At 44.5% G+C, this 19,483-nt stretch overlaps 1 protein-coding gene across 3 annotated transcripts in view; it reads right to left on the minus strand.

The window, feature by feature from the left end:
• The window catches only part of LOC147018563 (putative E3 ubiquitin-protein ligase makorin-1), a 62,777-nt gene extending 45,897 nt beyond the window's left edge, over positions 1–16,880 (minus strand). The window contains exon 1 of one of the 3 annotated variants that reach the window (XM_085898333.1): positions 16,728–16,880. In XM_085898333.1, the coding sequence (XP_085754459.1) occupies positions 16,728–16,780 (53 nt within the window). In that variant the 5' untranslated portion in view covers positions 16,781–16,880. Of the gene's footprint in view, positions 1–14,215; positions 14,239–16,396; positions 16,420–16,727 lie in introns of those variants that run through there. The other 2 variants (XM_085898334.1, XM_085898335.1) reach the window with 2 other exon arrangements.
• Between the last annotated feature and the right edge of the window lie 2,603 nt (positions 16,881–19,483).

A 19,483-nucleotide genomic window follows, 5' to 3' on the forward strand; every position in this document is an offset into this window, starting at 1 on the left:
AAGGAGGGGGAGAGAAGGGGGAGAGAGAAGGGGGAGAGAAGGGGGAGAGAAGGGGGAGAGAAGGGGGAGAGAAGGGGGGAGAGAAGGGGGGAGAGAAGGGGGAGAGAAGGGGGAGAGAAGGGGGAGAGAAGGGGGAGAGAAGGGGGAGAGAAGGGAGGGAGAGAGGAGGGGGAGAGAGGAGGGGGAGAGAGGAGGGGGAGAGGAGGGGGAGAGGAGGGGGAGAGGAGGGGAGAGAGGAGGGGGGAGAGGAGGGGGGAGCGGAGGGGGGAGAGGAGGGGGAGACTGGGGGGGTGAGAGAGAGAGAGAGAGGGCGTCACAATTCTTCTTCTTCTTTTGATATGATGTCACAATTGACGCTGGGGACCTGAGTATGTTTCCCAGGTGTTTCCCAAGTTATGGCCATTTATGATACGGTTGGTCTGATCTAATTGAAAAAATGCCCCAATCCAGTCGTCGTTTACGAGAGCGAAGGAACGAAGCTGCAAATACTGGCACGCACCTACGGGCACGCACCTATGGGCCCGCACTAGTAATACCAATTGTATGAAGATGTCCATGTTAGAGTAGTTTGAGATTCGTAGTGTGGGTTGCTGCAATTGTGCATTTTATTTGTTGTAGGATCGAGACGGAAAAAATGTCTTACTTGGGGGAGGGGGTGGGAATGACACTGCTCTTGTACCTTCTTATCATGTGGTGATCATAACTACGAAGTAGGAAGTTTGGTGAATTTTTGCACAAATGTTTAGGAGGAGAGAGCATGACGGACGGACGGCCAGAGGCAGACAGATAGACATGGGAGCCCATTATCTCTCCCCACCTCCCCTCGTTTTTCTTTCCCCCTTTTAGACTGGGGATAATACCACCAATCATTTATTAACTGCATGAACGTCTCTTCGACACTTGTCCTCAGCACAACGATTTTTACCTCAGTATATCACAGTGACCTCTATGCACATTTACACGAAACTGTATTGCATCAATAGTCAACAACTATGGGCCTATCATGCATCACCCTATCCAAAACTTTGAACATACTCAATTAGCTTGATATCCTTACAATTGACACACTCCATAATGTCCCCCATATTTATGTCGTCAAAAAAACAACCCTCCTACCAATCCTTTGGTATCTTCTCCTCCTCCCAGATCCTAACCAAAAACTGCCTGCTCTGCCTCAGTTTACCATAAAGCTGCCATAACCTTCTCCCACTCGACCACTTACTGGTCCTTGAACTTTGTTGACCTCTCCAAATACATCCCCCCTATTCTCCACATTGAGTAGTTTGAAATATTCCTTCTTTCTTCAAAGAATCTCCCCTCTGCTGCTCTTCATCACCTTAATGTCCACAATATCCATTTTATTGCACTAAACCACCTTACAAAATCTTTACACCTTCTAAGTTTAACTTCACCTACCACCCTCTACAAGTCTGCCTTCTTTCTGGGTTTATTTTTTCTTGTCCTACTATAATCCTGTTACTTTGGCTTTTTGCCATTCCTCAAAGGCCTTTTTCTTCCGTCCGATTGCCCCATGAACCTCCGAGTTCCATCATTACTGCTAATCCCACCTTTAGTTTTACTACACACTTTAGATCTGCTTCCATCAAGGCCTCCTTCATGTTCCTCCATTACACGATTCGAAATAAGGTGTGGTCCAGAAGCTAATGACAGTGAAAAATGCCTGGTGAACACTGAAAAAAAAAAGAAAAGAATGTTATAGAGGTGGCCACAAAAAAAATTGGAATGACCAACTTAAAAAACAAAGCAAACACAAAACACATTTCGCCCCAACTTGTGAAGGTTACTTTTTCACCAAGCTCATCAGAACAGTGCAGCAGTTTTGGCCAGCAACTGGTTATGTACCAACAGATTACACAGCTCATTGGCTAGAAAGTTAGATCCACAGCTATTCGTGCTGTTCCCAAACTCGAAGAGTTGCGCTTCCGAACCGAGTCCTGAGTCAAGCTGGGTTTGGCTGTCAACTTGGAAAATATTTTTTTCTCAGAAAAATAACTCAGATATTTTACTCATATGAAATGAAGTAATTGCAGGATTTTACAAGTGTGTGCGGTAGAAATATGTAAATGTGTGTTATTATATGGATGTGCTTTCTAATGGTTATGTTCTTTCTCTGAGAGTTTCAAAGCAAAATGTTATGGGTGGCACGTCCCACACTAAAGTATAGATAGCTTCCCCCTCATCCCGCTACACCATTCAAGCTCCCCCTCTTGCCCTGGCACCCCCAAAGCTGTTCCCTTCACCCCGCCACACCATCCAAGCTGCCTCCCTCGCTGCGTCACACGATCCAAGCTTCCCCCCATGCCCCACACCATCCAAGCTTTCCCCCTTAGCCCTGCCCACAAATCCAACCTTCCCTCTTGCCATCTAGTATTGTTAAGGATTCGGCGGTGGCGGGATTCGCACCCTACTCGACAGCCAAATGTTGAAGATTCACTTAACAGCACCGCCGTCTCCAGGGTTATAACGCCGGCTGGCTCGGCACAGGTCTCGAGTTACGCGCCTCAGATCACGATACCAACGTACACCTGTGCTTTGCCAATTGGGAAAATAGACCCCGGTTACAGACTGGGTTTGTCAGAGACCGAGCGAAGTCTGCCAGTCCGTAACCATTTTGGTTTAAAATACAAATCGAGCGAATTGTTCCTCAGCACGGAACAAATAAACTCAATGCGGTAACTTTCATATGAATCAGCCAGATTTATTGGGGACACATCGGAGAACATGACACAAGCAAAACATTCACGACAATGTTATAATTAATCTATAACCCACTCTGAACTAGGGAGCTGTGGATACGGGTTTCGAGGGGAACCCTAGCGAGATAAACCTTAGACAACATGCAGACAAGACAGAGAGTACTTGGTGATGCCTCATGGACGAGAGGAAAAGTATCAAAAGGCACGAATGCGGCCAGTGACAAGCCGATGTCAACGGATTAGAGCGCCCAAGCTCAAACACGTCGCGTGGCAAAATGGCGGCGTCGTCCTTTTATCGCACCATCCACGCACGCAGCCTTAGCGCGTTCAGCCCCCATAAGGTCGATGGCACAAGAGCGGAAGGTCCACGGTGTGCTCCAGCTGGCTTTTCACAAGGTCCAGCATACGAATCCAAGCCTGGACTGCTCACCAGATCAGGCCAAATCGGGGTGTTGGGCTCCGCAGGCGAATCGACGGGATTGCAAGACGTGTCGAGCCGTGCCGTGAGTAGGGACAGTCAGAGGCTCCGTCACTGTACCTGTCGAGGACCTCCTCATAAAAGTCGATCGCCGACTCCCCTCATGCCTCTTTCACGAAGCAGATCGCAGACAGACACAGCTGTCCCTTACACAGCAGATCGCGATTCCCACTACCGTTTCTCTTGCCTTCCCGGCGCTCGCTCTCTGGACACTCCCCCGGGGATCCGCGATTGGTCCATTGCTCGAGATTGCAGCTGCACTCCACCAATCGGCTGCAGACATGCCTCGCCGACCGACACTCTCAGAGCGCTGGGCGGGGCTAGTTCGGAGAGGGGAAGGAAGAAGAAGAAGAAAACCACCTCTCGGCACACCACCACTGCATGAACAATGAACGGCCTGCTACACCTCCCGACACACATGCAATGTCCAATTACCGAACAACCTGACTAAACATGCATTTAAGGGGGAATCTGGACTAATCCTATATGTAATAACACACGAAGGGCCATTTCCGCAACAGTATGTCCTGAAATTGATGTAAATACATTTGTGTGCTCTCATTGAAAGCAGTGTTTGTGTCATTGTCATACAAACATCATCATAATGGGTATTTTTATTTAACATCAATTCAACTTTTGCAGAGTGGCAAAGAAGCCGCTTTGGCCCAACATCGGACTTCATCTCCGTTATGCTGTATTGGTTCACGAAAAAAATAAGTGACCACTATATTCGTGTCTGTATGTCTGTATGTCCCGAGCATAGCTCCATGGGTTTTGATCCGATCCTGACAAAATTTTGGTGGGAGGTTAATATCATGATCGAGTTGTGTTTTCCTGAAAATGGGCGTGGTGCGACCATTATGGGCGGAGCCACACCAAAAAAACATGTGTTTTACGGGGGTAGCCGATTTCAATTTGCATTTTCTCCTCGGGGGTTTGTCGAATCTGACAGGGGTTTCGGTATTTGTTTAGCCCAATGGCACCTGCATAGCCCCACGGAGCTCGATTTTTCATTTTCATCCCAAGGTCAAGGCCACAAGGTTACGAACTTAGAAAATTGCGAATTGTGTTATTCGGGGGTAGCCGATTTCAATTTGCATCTTCTCCGAGGGGGTTTGTCGAATCTGGCAAGGGTTTCGGTATTTGGTTCGCCCAATGGCACCTGCATAGCCCCACGGAGCTCGATTTTTCATTTTCATCCCAAGGTCAAGGCCACAAGGTTACGAACTTAGAAAATTGCGAATTGTGTTATTAGGGGGTAGCCGATTTCAATTTGCATCTTCTCCGAGGGGGTTTGTCGAATCTGGCAAGGGTTTCGGTATTTGGTTAGCCCAATGGCACCTGCATAGCCCCACGGAGCTCGATTTTTCATTTTCGTCCCAAGGTCAAGGTCACAAGGTCACGAACTCAGAAAATTTCGAATTTTGACATAAAAATCATACGACCGCCCAAACTATGAGAGCGAGGATGACAATATTTTTTATGCATAATGTTGAGGTCATTCCCCACCTAAAGTCTTGAAACCATTTTGCTCTATCTCAAACACCTTGCACGTGGCGCCCCCTTCAAGTTTGTTTTTAGGCTGATTTCATCAAAGTATGGATAATCCGAGGAGTGCGAAATGCCATAGAGCCTATATGACGTTATATTGTTCCTGAAGAAGTTTTGCACCAAAGGTCATAATCCTTGACCTTTAAAGGTCACAAAGGTCAAATTTTCAAAGTTTTGGGAATCGAACCAGGTTTTCGACCTTCTTCGACGAACTAACTCCAATAAGCTATAGCACGTATCCTGTTTCCTTATTTTAATGTCCACAACATTGTTTTGTGACCTTTAAAGGTTATGCAAAGGTCAAATTTTTAAAGTTGTTGAACGAAACCGGGTTTTCGACATTTTGCAGCTAATAACCTGTCACTCGTACCACATCATGTTGATCATTTTTATAACTTGGTCAAACATTATCACATTGTCTCATCCTTGACTTCTGAAACAATCTACATCGTCAAATACCGCTCGTGAACCATCGTCGTCCTCAGACTTGTATATTAAAGTAGCTGGATTTCTTCATCTGTATCTCTGCCCATAATGCTCCTTCGTTGCGACGTCATTACAGCATTACGTCTAGTGCTAAGCTAGGCCTCTACGGATGTGCACGTCATTCCGGCGTCCAGCACTCAACCCTTCCCGTGCTTATCTATTTCCTTGAAGTTTTTTTTTTCTTTGTTTACGATGGGTGCATTGGGGAATGAAATGTGTGTGCATCAACATTAACCGTGATAGTGGGGATAGGGAGGTGGGAGGATGAGCGTTATGTTTGACGATGATGTTTGGCATTCTGAAGGCAGCACGTTTGTGAGCTGCCGTTCTCAAATCAATGTATGAAGCCGTTCTCAAGTTATTGTCCGAAAACCAAATTCAAGATGGCTGCTCTAGCCGCCATTTTGGATATCGGATTGCGCTGAATATCTAAAGGAACCTTCCTCTAAACACCCCCATTATATCACACAAAAATGAAATCAATAAGTCAAGCCGTTCTCAAGTTATTGTCGGGAAACCAAATTCAAGATGGCTGCTCGAGCCGCCATATTGGATATCGGATTGCGCTGAATATCGAAAGTAACCTTCCTCTAAACACCCCCATTATATCACACAAAAATGAAATCAATAAGTCAAGCCGTTCTCAAGTTATTGTCCAGAAACTAAATTCAAGATGGCTGCCCTCGCCGCCATATTGGATATCGCATCGCACTGATTATCGAAAGGAACCTTCCTCTACCCAGCCCCAACACACTGCAAAAATGGATTTAATCGGGCAAGGTGTTCTCAAAATTGACGGAAACCAAAAGTTGACAGACGCCCGGACGCGCCTGTGTGCGGTTCGATTTCTAGTGCGGTTATGATTTAAATCGTTGAGCAGCAGCCTATTAATTATATTATATTATATTATAACCGCACCAGAAATCGAAGTGTCAACAACACCGTCATACCGAAGAAAAAAAAACAAAAAACGGGAGTCTGGAACACTGATGCTAAACATTTCCTCGACACGTTTCGACTTATGAGTAACTTACAAGTAACGTGTGTCGACGTCTGTCAACAATCGCGTAACGTGCCTACAACACGTTACTCATAGGTTAGAAATAAGTTTCGGGTATGCTAAACATTACCGACGTGTTTTGACTAATGAGTAACTTACAAGTAACGTGTGTCGACGTGCATCAACGATCGCGTAACGTGCCTACAACTTATGGCCAGCGTATGCCGAACGTGAGTCATACGCTGGCATACGTCGAAAAATTTCAAGCATGTTAAAATTTGTCGACGAGCTTGGCGTACTACGACGTATGCCAGCGTGCTCTTAACGTGTACAAAACTTACCCATAAACGTATTTGACGAGTGTCAGCGTTTTAGACAAATTTTCATACGTCGGCATACGCTGGCTAAATCGTCAAGGTGTGACAGGGCCTTCAGGACCATCTTTCTAGTCATAGCTTGAGCATTTGATAGTATCGCATCCCACCATGCTCTCCAAACTCTGCCTATGGTGTCAAAGCCATCTCCTCTCACGGCTTACAAACTTCCTCTACTTATGTGGTCAACGTGTGGCTCTCAGCTGGATCCTCTCATCTCATCTCCCCGTCAAAGCTGGAGTACCATAAGGCATTGTCTTTAGCTCAGTGCTGTTCCTAATCTTCATTAACAATCTTCCTGACTCTGGAAAATCCTCTTTCTTTCCTTGCCGTCGACTCCACTCGAGGCCACAACATACTTCATATCGGCAGGCAGCAGGTCGTTCCCTCTCTGCAGACCTTGATAAAATCGTAAGCTGGTTCAACACTTGGAATACATCTTTGAAGCCTGAAAAATCACACGCTCTCACTGATCTCTCTGGAAGGATCATCTGGTGAAACCTCCCATCTTCTTCCTCAACAAACCTCTCGAAGTTCAGTTACTTAAAAGTTTTGGACCTTACTATCGGCTATGATCTTTCTTTGGCAAAACTTATCTGCATACAAAGCCTTCATTTACAGCTTGATACACACTCTCTCGTGTGCAGCCTTGTGGCTGCTGGTTGCATCATTGGTGAAGGACGTGGTTATGCCACTGATGCAGTGCTCCTGTTACCAGTACACTGGTGCTCATTTTGCTGACCTTGGAAGATGACAGGCTGAGTCAACCCCACCTGGTGTTAATTCAGTGGCCGACAGGGCTTGAACTCACGACCCGAGGATCCCAAACGAGCCACCCTAACTACCAAGCCAATGCCAGGCTTTACAGCTTGATTGAATATTGCTATCCCCTTTGAGTTGGTGCTCATGCCTCACACATTGTGCAGCTTGGTGCCGTGAAAACAAAGGCATTCAAAATCATTGGCATGTCCCATGATAAAGCAGTCTCTGAGCCTATTACTTCCATATTGCACACAGGTCGGTGGTCTCTCAGTCTTCTACCGCCTCCTTTTTGGTCCTGTACCCTCTGCCCTTTGCGGTTCTGCACCCTCTGCCCTTTGCGGTTCTGCACCCTCTGCCCTTTGCGGTTCTGCACCCTCTGCCCTTTGCGGTTCTGCACCCTCTGCCCTTTGCGGTTCTGCACCCTCTGCCCTGAATCTGACTGCACTGGCATCCCAATGTTCTACCTACTCTTTCCTTTATGATGTCTTCCATTCCGAAGCAGCTTCCAATCCAACATGAAGCTATTGCTGGCTTACTACAACCTTCCCTGGAATCACCTTGCACTGCAGGATCCCACATAACCCTCCACCTGCAATCATCAATCTTCTTCCTGCAGGGTCCACTTTTAAAAGTGCTCTTTGGTTTTTCCCTCTTACAAAAAATTCAGTTTGAAAACCAATAGTTCCAAACCCATTGCCATCTAAACAATCCATTCTCTTTCCTCATTTCTGGTTCCATAGCCTTTCCACCATGTCCTCCTCGATCACCACTTATTTCAAGACTTGATGTGCACATTCAAATCACCTCCAAAATCTAACCCATCTGTTTCAATAACCTCTCAACCTTGGTTATTTGATCTATTAAAACCCTCTACATTATTCCAGAACTACTCCTTTTCCTGGTTCCAGCAGTTAATTTGAGATGCATGTCCCGAAACGAAATTCAGCAAATTCCCCTCAACAATCGGCTCTACATGCACACATACTCACCCCTGCCATACTAACTTCCTATAGTTTGCCTCCCACACCTCTCTAATCCCGACGATAGAGAACCTTAAAATATAGCTCCCTTATTCAATTTCCTGTAAAACAAGTCTCTTGCAAATAATCTCAATACAAATCATAAAATAATGGCAAACTTTCATTCATCAAAACTGGCCATGTCCCTCTTGATAATTAATGCCTTGTTTACATCGCCAACAGTTCCTGTGGTGGAACAGTTTGAACATCACTTTCTTCAAACCAAATCTTGCCTTCAGTAAGGAAGCTCCACCTTCAACTAGGCCAAACAAAAACAAAAAAAGTTCCTGCATGACTTTTTCCCCACACCATTCCAGTTGGTAGGATAGTTCATCTGTCAAGTTATATTATATTCCAAGCACTCATAACTATGAGGAAACCGAAAAGACCGACGCAGAAAAGGCCCCGTCTTGGTGCTCTTTTGAGACTGAAGCATTGCTGGCTCTTGAGGCAAGGGACTAATCACGCTGAACTGATGACAAGTTCATGGAATGAAAATGTGTTCAATCATATTTCAGTGCAGTTGCTATCCAAAAGCATATGTCGTTCTGCAAAACAATGCTAGGATGCGAAAACCTAAACTTACGTACATGCAAATGGGGGACCTCGATAGAAAAAGCCAGGTCGTGCCAAAAACAACCCGGTAACAAGAGAAACTCATCACAGCCCTAGGGAACAAACCTGCAATGGATATCCATGTGTACATACGGTTACACAAATTATATTGGCAACAGCTAGTGAGGAAACCGAAACATCTCAACATTTTGCATCACTACCAAGGCAGGAGCAACAGTGATTCAACAACATGAAGATAAATGCGACAAACAATGATCATACCGATATATAATTCGGCTTATGGGTGCGTGTGTGTGTGTGTGTGTGTGTGTGTGTGTGTGTGTGTGTGTGTGTGTGTGTGTGTGTGTGTGTGTGTGTGTGTGTGTGTGTGTGTGACTTGTACGTACTCCTAAACCGCTGAACGGAACGAGTTGAAATTTGGTGGTTGTGCTTGGGGTGTGCCAAAGATGGTTTTAACATTTAAAAATAATTCAGTCACAGGTTTCGTGAGGGGAGAGGACGCAAATTCCCCACGTGAATGTACATTTCGTAGCTCCACCATGTGGTGGTGGAAGAGTATTACAAGTCTCAGCAGTTTACAGTATTATAATAGTATCACTGTATTAAAACCTGACAGCATCAAAAACTACTTGGCCAATACGCAACTTTCGAAATGACGTATGAATGTTAAATGAGGTTGAGTATGCGCTGTGTGCGTTTTCAGTGACTTGGTTCTGCTCGACAGGCACTTTTAACCTGCTGTTACCAACGCAAAATCCGTAATTCAAATAGTCTTTTAAACATCAATTTTCAGCATTTAAATTAAAGAGTGGCAACTTCAAGATGGTTAACCATAATTGTTGTGTTCCTGACTGTAAGTTGAACTCCTGGAAATGTAGGAATATGATAAAGATCCTTAATTACGAGGTTTCGGGTTGGTATAATTTAATGAGAGCACATTCAAGAGTCGGCAGTGGATATCACACATGTACACATGGTCCTCCTTTTATCAATATATGCGGAAGTGTGATGTAATTACCTCTGCCATCGAAAGTGGGTGGAGGTTGTATTCACTCCTATCTGTCTGTCTGTGAGCAGGATATCTCAAAAAGTTGACGGATTCGGACGAAATTTGGTGGACAGGTTGGGTATGTAACGAGGAAGAAATTATTACATTTAGGTAAAAATCCGTATCTGGATCCGAGAATTTTTTTTTAAAGTGATTCTTCCCCATTGAGTGATGGGGCTAAAAATGATATACAACACGATATCTCAAAAAGTTATGGACGGATTCGGAAGAAACTTGGTGGACAGGTTGGGAGTGTGAATGACGAATCAATTTGATTTGTGTGAAGATCTGGATCCGGTAATTTTAAAACTAAGCGATTCTTCACAATTGAGAGATGGGGCCAAAAACTAAATTTGGCATGATCTTTTAAAACGTAATGGATGAGTAGGTTCGGTGACAAGAAGAAGCCGATTAGATGTTGGTTCAAGTCCGAATCCAGATCCGGCCCATCAGTGGGATCCAAAACGTAAATTGTTCAGCCTGGCAGAGATATGTGCTGTACCGAGTGCAGTTCTAGTTTCTATTGTGACCCTGAAACCAAACAAGAATATCTATCATGCCACTTACAGCCCACACAACTCTCAACCCCCATACTCCATTCGCAACATGATGAATAGTATACATCATCATTTTAATCTTACCCTGTAACTTCACAAGCCCCAGTACAGTGCAAAAAGAAAGTCTACACCCCCTTTCAAAATTTTCACCATTTGTTGGCTTATAGCCTGGAATTAAATTGCATTAAATCAGACTTTTTCCACCTTTATTTACACATCGTAACCTACAACTTACAAGTGAAAAACAAATTCTACAAATCTCAAATAATTAATTAAATATTACAACACTAAAATATCTTGGTTGCATAAGTGTTCACACCCCACCCCCTGAGTTAATACTAGGTGTAAGCACCTAAGACAGCAATTACAGCTGTGAGTCTGTTGGGACAGGTCTCTACCAACTTTGCACACCTTGATTGGGGAATATTTGCCCATTCTTTTGTACAAAACTGTTCAAGCTCAGTCAAGTTGCATGGAGAGAATTGATGGACAGCAATCTTCAAATCATGCCACATATTTTCGATTGGATTTCGGTCAGGTCTGACTGGACTACTCAAGGACATTTATTGTTTTGTTCCTTAGCCATTCCAATGTAGCTTTGGCTGTGTGCTTGGGGTCGCTGTCATGCTGAAAGGTGAATTTCTGTCCCAATTTCAGCTTTCTTGCAGAGGGCAGCAGGTTTTCCTCTCGGATTTTTTTTGTATTTTGCGCCATCCATTTTCCCTTCGATCCTGAGAAGTGCATCAGTCCCTGCTGATGAGAAGCATCCCCATAGCATGATGCTGCCTATAACCATGCTTCACAGTAAGGATGGTGCGGGTTGGGTCGGGTCGGGTTTGCGCCAAACGTAAGGTTTTGCATTTAGGCGAAAAAGTTCCATCTTTGTTTCGTCAGACCACAAACCTTTTTGCCACATGGCTTCAGAATCTCTGGAGTGGTTTTTAGCATACCTCAAACAGGACTCAAGGTGGGCTTTTTTGAATAATGGCTTCCTTCTTGCCACACTATTGTACAGGCCAAACTTGTGGAGTGCTTGGGATATTGTTGTCACATGAACATAGTGACCAGTCTTTGAAAAAGCTACATGCCTTGATGGCAAAGCTCCCATTGGCCTCTTGGTGGCCTCTCTGATTTGTCTCTAACTTGCTTGGTCATCCAGTTTGGAGGGACGGTCTGATGTAGGCAGGGTCTTGGTGGTACCATACACCTTCCACTTCTTAATGATCGTCTTGACTGTGCTCCAAGGGATATTCAAGGCATTTGAAATATTTTTATTCTCATTTCCTGATCTGTGCCTTGCCAAAACTTTATCCATCCATTTATTAATCAATTTATCGATAAATCAAAAATACCCCTGAAAGCCAAATAATTTAGTCACATTCATGTCCAAATATCAGCTTCCCAGCTCAAAATATGCCTGAGATATTGCCAGGATGAGAAATAAAATAAATAAATCGCTAATAATTAAGTAACCAGTTAATTAAAAAAAAAATAAAAAAATAATGTGTTTGCCAAAGCACATCTTCACTTTCGTCCCCAAATTTCAGCTTCCTAGCTCAAAGGATGGCTGAGATATCGCCCGGACACACAGACAAACAAGAAAATAAACCAATGTCACCCGCAGGGTGACCTGTATCTTGCCAAAAGGTGACCACGTGTGACTTCTTTAAGGTCACACTGAGGTGAACAGAGCTGCTATCCACCAGGAGCGACTCCTTGAGGAATATCTGCCTACGAGAGATTCCGATGAGAATCGTTCTACAGAGTAACCATGAAAAATATGCTGTTGCCTCATAATGTCACCAAATGACGTCATAATGTCTCAAGCTTGACATATCTAGAAAGCACTCATCGAGGTGTTCAATTTGAGGTACTACACGATATGGTTCCGAAACTTGAAAATTTGACCTTGGGGTCAAATATGTTTGACCTCATGCGCTAACCATGAAGGTCAAGGCCAATCGCCACCAAAAATTAATCAGCTGAGCGCCAGACTATGAACTATATTCCCATGAAGTTTGAAGACGATCCGATCAAAATTACTCAAAAAAATAAGGGTTTCGTCGACTCCCCTGATTTGCGACAAAGTGACCTTGACCTTTGACCTTCAAAATTTTATGCGCTGAAAGGGACCTCGAAAGGCCTCTGATATGCGAAGTTACAAAAATTTCCAATGATAACTGTGCTCTGCAGAGTGATTTATACATGATTACAGACAAAAAAAACTAAAAAACAAAAAAAAAAAACATGAAGGTCAAGGCCAATCGCCACCAAAAATTAATCAGCTGAGCGCCAGACCATGAACTATATTCCCATGAAGTTTGAAGACTATCCGATCAAAATTACTCAAAAAATAAGGGTTTCGTCGACTCCCCTGATTTGCGACAAAGTGACCTTGACCTTTGACCTTGACCTTCAAAATTTTGTGCGCTGAAAGGGACCTCTATAGGCCTCTGATATGCGAAGTTACAAAAATTTCCAATGATAACTGTGCTCTGCAGAATTTTTTATACGTGATTACAGACAAAAAAAACAAAAAAAAACAAAAAATAAAAAATAAAACAAACATACAAGCTGACTAACATATCTTGCAAAAACTTCGTTTTGGCAAGATAACAAACAAGAACATGGAGTGAAAACAGAGTTCTTCCTTGGGTGCCCAGTGATGACGTCATGCATCGCCTGGATATGGAACTGGGAAGGAGTGGTGTACAAGAAGTCTGATTCCATGTAATTAAATTCCAGGCTGTAAGGCAAGAAAAGGTGAAAATTTTGAAAGGGGGTGCAGACTTTCTATAGGCACTATATATCCTTCCAATCAGTGTTCAGAAGAAGCTAATTCAGGATCAGTCCGTTCACTGGTAGCGATCCGTCCGGGGCGTGAAGGGGGGGGGGAGATTGTGTAACACACGCCAATCCACTCGGACCTTACACCGACACAAATGGTCAGGAGTTCACAGTACGAGCAGGTGCCTGGTCAATGAGCTGAAAAAGTTATCCAAGTAGTTTGTTGTGCAGAGGCACAGCCCTTTCTCTCAGGTATTTTTCCAAGTACATTCGGCTTCTTTCGGAAGCTTTTGGTGTGCCATTCCAGGTAACAATTCTTATCCTGGACACATAATACATTTTATTTCGCCCCAAACTCTTCAGCTTCATGGGGGTTTCTGTGCACGCGCACTGAGCATTTTGGGATGCACCAAGTCAATTTGAAAGTGCCGGATTGAAAAGTGTTGATTGAACTCTTATAAAATGTTCTACCAAGTCGGGATGGCCACCTCCAACTGAAGTTTTTACTTTCATATGAAATTATGGAATCATTGGAAGAAGTGGGTGAATTACGAGACTCGCTCGTGCACCCATGCATCACTGGACAGAATAACTGGAAAACTGGAAGTTATTGCAAAAGCAAACAAACAAACATTTAAACTCTCAGAATTTGTACAACAAAATACAGTTGTCCCTCCCCCACCCCTTCCCTTTCGCCATTGCGACTCCTGCAGGAAGAGGGTGTTTCTAATTGGAGAAATTCGGCAAAAACAAAAACAAGTGAAGATTTATGACACCTTTAAACAAACACAAAACCTATTTTATTACAGTATCCAAAAGACGACCCTTTTAATTACATTGTGTGTTTAAATAAGTCTTACATTTCAACAGCTGGAGGTTCATGTTGACCTCCAATCCGATGAGAGTCGAAACGTAATCGTTGGAGGTAATTTAACTGCTGAAACACGCTGTGAATCCTCAACGACAATCAGGTCTTCCTTTTGTTCACTTCAGTCGAGAACATTTCTCGAAACAAACAAACAAACAAACAAACAAACATCTGGCTGTTTGGGTCGAGTGGCTGAAGACCCGTTTCGTTCTCCACTGCTTGTTGTGGGTTTCACTCCCGTGGCTGCTCACAAAGACCATCATGAACCTGCACTTGGCAAGTGGGGAGACTTTTCCAAACACCCCTCAACACACGGGGTGTTTGGCAAAGTCACCGCACTTGCTATAAATACATTGAAGGAAGCGTTGGCCGTACAGTGGACCAAAAATAGGCAGTTTACAGTTAATAAACGAAGACAACATAAAGGACCCGCTCAAGCCATAAACAATGTAAGGAATGTGAAAACGATTCTGTAGGAGGTCAATACAGTGCACGCACGGTCGAACACCGTCAATTGACCCTATGCACCAAGCGAGTGACGTCACAGCGGAAGGTAAGGCTCTGCCATATTGAGTGGCAAAAAATCATGGCTACCACGCACCTGTTACGCAAACTTCTGGGCTATTTCCATGGATTAGATGATATTTCTAAGAAGAGGTACTGCGAAAAACTGAAGCTGTGTGGTCTTAGTGAAGATTCTTATATTATTTCAAAGGATAAATGGACAACAGAAAGGAAATTTTGGCCTCAAATCGTTTTCCCTGACATCTGTGTTTACCTTGTTGAAACGCCGAGTCCTTGCACTCAAACCAGCCTGAAAGCCTTCAACAGTATGGACGCCTACTCATATTATGTTGCTGGGTTTGTTCGTGACATAATCTCGACGAAAGCTGACAAGAACTGTATTATCGTGAGGTAAAGGTAAGCCTGTTTTTATCATTTCACTATTATTGTATTTGTTGTTGCTTATTTTGTTCAGCAACCAGCATCACTTTTTTTTAACCCGACTGCTGCCACAAGTTAATTTCAAGTGAAGCTCTTGTCTAAATGCCAAGTTTGTAGAAAATCTTCGTTCGTCGGTTTGCTTACAGATACATTATATTTTTTCCATGACAAACATACGGTGTAATGCCACACTGCTGTGGATATTTCCAAGTGCTAGTTTTTTTTTATGTATTATACATATCGATGTGACTTTCTGTAGTGAAAATGTTACACTGATTTTTTTTTCTCTTCAAATTTCTAAAATGCAATTTAAAAAACTATTTAATTTAATCTGCGATGTAATAGCAACAAGACAAGTTTCGAGGAAATAACTCAGAACTGTGCGCGTTAGACAGCTGTTAGAAAGGCGATCTGGCCTATCTCATTCTGTCAATAAAACAAGGGATATAATGCATTTTAATGATACAAACCAGACTATATTTTGTAACCACCGGCTATTTAATACCAACTACTGAAATAACGCATCACAAATTAGTCACATACCGGAGACAAAATGAAGGCTACAACCAGTCAGGTTCTCCAGGTCGCCATTTTTCTCTTCTCAGAACTGATATCCAAAGATTTCGTCGGTCTACTTCGGCGGGAAAGCGGTAAAACTGCACTCCAGAGCCTTTATTATATCGCTGAGTACATCCTGGGGCACAACAACTCTTACCCATTTGCAGAAAAAAAAAAAATCGCTTGCTTGGAAATAACGGTGTAGTTGAAGTGGAGACTATCGGTTGTCATGGACGCGGTATACTTTCTTGCCACTCAATATGACGGAGCTGCCACAGTCACGTGACCGGTGACGTCATCTGAATAATGGCTATACTCTAATACCGCGACGGACGGACGGACGGACGTTTTATCAAGCAGGTACATGTTTCAAACCCACGACAATGGGATTAATAACAGTTCACGTTCATTTCGAGTCTTGCCATGATCAAGCTGTTGTACATTTCCTCCCTCCCCCCCAAAGTCCATACACGTGTTCTTCTGGCCTCCGGGTACAAGTACAACTCCGTTTTGAGGTCCATTGTTAGAATTCGACAAAATACTTTTAAAATGGTCCGTGCTGCTTCGTTTCCTGATGCTCTTTTAAAAAAAAGAGAATAACAAGGACAACCAACCCCCAAGTTCGCTCCACGAGCGCAGGCTTTGTGGCCTCGTCCGTGGAAGTTCTTACATTATTAGGGAACCTGTTCGATATGGCCACAGAATCACGGGCGGGCTCGTCGACGCACATCCACGATCGGGGTTTAAAAAACAGACAAACAACCTTCCCCCCCCCCCCCCACACACACACGAACATGAACAGGATCTGCTCAAACACCGAAAACCCTTCACTTTCCACAAGAGCCAAGCAATGAGGCCACTGACCGACAGGTGAACACACACACCGTAAAACGCTGTCGCTCACGAAACACGAGTGCGATTAAAAAAGCGTATAGATGAAGAAAATAAAATGTAGAATGCTTCATGTGCAGCAAAAAGAAGAAAAAAAATAACATTCTTACCTGCAAGTTACCTGTCCTTTCCAACTTAGGCCAGCCGCCTTCCCCTCCGCCATCTTCCTTGGTCACAAAGTTACGTCACGCTGACGTCATGACGCTTTTCACACCCGCCGTGCGTCACCATACTCAAGCAACAGTTGCGCAGGAATACCTCAAAGAAACCTGTGGGACGTTTCATTGGGGATGGTCGTCGTCATCGTCATCTTCATCTTCATCTTCATCTTCATCTTCATCTTCATCTTCATCGTCATCGTCATCGTCATCGTCATCATCATCATCATCATCATCATCATGTACCGGAGCACGCATACTCTTATGCAGAGCAGCCATGTGTTCCGTCAGAAAATCGCCTGCTATCGCTTTCCAAGCCAGTCGTTCCGTATCAACCGCTTTGCAAGCCGCTCGTCTAGCCGCTCGGCAAGTGGAGCAAGCGGTTAAGAGAGGTGCTTCGTTCTGTTCGCAATAATGACCGTCGTAGTCGGATTCAAAAGGATACGACAACTAATGAAACGAAATGTTCAGAGACATTCCCCTGTCTACATATAAACTGACATTTTGTTGAAACGTCCATTTTATAATTTTATCACGTATTTTTCATCCTAATTCTTCAGCATTATACAAACATGCAAACCCCCTTCCCAAAATGCACAGCGGTAGGGTGTATATATGTAAGCTTGGCAGGGATCTCCCCCTTCTGACTCTGCATTTCTTTATCTTTATTTCCCTGTTCCTCGTACTCTGCAGCCACTGCTAACGCAATAAATTCGTTTGGGGGAAGTTGTCACAAGAGGGTCGAGTAAACCTGAAAACGACAGCAAGGAAAAACTTGCTCGAGTCCCACGACAGCGATGTTACCATGGAGACCGCCATTGCGTTGGAGTTCTTGCTCGAGTTTTGAAACAAGCAGGCCCTCTTGGCAAGCGGTAAGCAAGCTGCTTCCTGATGGAACACACCCCAGTCGGTGCTGCCAGAGCAGTCAAGAGACGACAATCCTTGTCGGATCGCCCGTCACTCCACTCGGGAAGTTAAATTAGGACATGAATTTGGAATTTCGCCAGGGTGCCGGCGATAGCTCTCCGACTCTTCATGAAGGAGAATTTGGGATATTTAACGTCCACCAACTAATGCCGGCAGACGAAGCATTCAGTTTAACGTCCACCCGAGGGACGGTAGAAAACTTTGATGAATCACCGTGCCCGTGAAACACCAGGTTGACATTTTATAGTTGGGTCGGGATTCGAACCCAGGCAACAAAATATCAGCATTTAGCGGTCGAGGACATTAATAGGGTGAGAGTTTCATTAAAAGAATACTTTATGAAAAGAAAGATCAATTCATTAAAAATCAAATTGTAGGACCCAGCGTTGCCTAGCAACGCCAGGTACCTTTTTGTTCGTCCAATATATAAAGCTCTTTCTCACCCCTGACTGACTGATTGATATTAAAGATCGGTGCCTTCCGGGTGATGGAGAAACCTGATATTTTATGTGCCGATGGACATCCAAGCCAGTGTACCGGAAAACGAATCACAGAATCGTCGGACATCCATTAATGAAAATGTAAATAAATGAAAACAAGCAGTCATAGACTCAGGTCAGGTCAGGTGAGATCTGTGACGTGCTACAGGTACCATGTAAACCTGTACTAACCTGTTCCATGGTCGGGTTGTCGGCGACTAAACCGTCTCCCCCACCAGGTTTTCTGGTGAGGAGGGTGTTTGGATTTGGACACCCAGCAGGATTAAAAACAAAACCTGTCAAAGGGCGGAGGAGCTCCTTGTGAGTCAACGGCCATCCATATCGAGTGCCCAACTGTGTCTGCGGACGTCCTCCTGCAGTTGGGTTACTTTTTTATTCGGAGGTTGGTGGCAGGATTTGCACTCCGGCCACCGTAAAACCCTTCATTCCGCAAAACGCAAAAACGCAAAAAAATCTGAAAACCCACTCCGTGGGAGTACCTCCTGTGCAGCTTCCCTTCGCAGGGCAGCTCACCGGATGAAGGGTTTGGGGCAAAGCCTTCGGGACCCCCAATCTTTGATCGGAGGGAAACCACGGGGTAACATCCCTGGGTCAGATTGCGGGAGAGTGTGTCGGAGTGGTGCTGAGGTGTCGTCCACCAGACGCCGGTCTCCTTGGGTTAACCTGAGGCGGTCCCTTCAGGTGGGTGCCTGGAATGTCCTATCCCTAAGAGAGGATGATCACCTGTCTCTGTTATCATCTGAGCTCAAGCGTTTGGACATCGGGATTGCAGCTCTCTCTGAGGTTCGGAGACCGGATTGCGGCGAGATAATGGTGGGTGGTTACACCTACTATTGGTCTGGTCGCTCTGATGGTTACCATACCCAAGGAGTTGCTGTAGCTGTGTCCAATAAGCTGACCCCAATGATAATTGAGGTAACACCGGTCAACGAGCGTATTATGAGATTAAGGATTCGCCACTCCTTAGGTGTCATTTCCCTGGTCTCTATTTATGCTCCGACTGAGGCGAGTGATCTCACCGTGAAGGATGCATTCTACGCCACACTCGAGTCTGTGGTTGATCAGTGCCCCAGACGAGATACACTTCTAGTCTTGGGGGATTTCAATGCATCGACTGGAACTGATAGGGATGGTTATGAGACCGTGTTGGTCCCCATGGGTCAGGAACTATGAACCAGAATAGCACTAAGTTCCTTGACTTTGCAAGAAGTCATGGACTTAGGGTGGCTGGTTCATGGTTTCAGCGCCCGCAACCTCATCGCTGGACTTGGTATTCCAACG

This window comes from Eptatretus burgeri, chromosome 10 (genome assembly GCF_056783735.1).
Source record: "Eptatretus burgeri isolate ZD-2024b chromosome 10, Ebu_testis_v1, whole genome shotgun sequence".
NCBI classification, from domain to species: domain Eukaryota; kingdom Metazoa; phylum Chordata; class Myxini; order Myxiniformes; family Myxinidae; genus Eptatretus; species Eptatretus burgeri.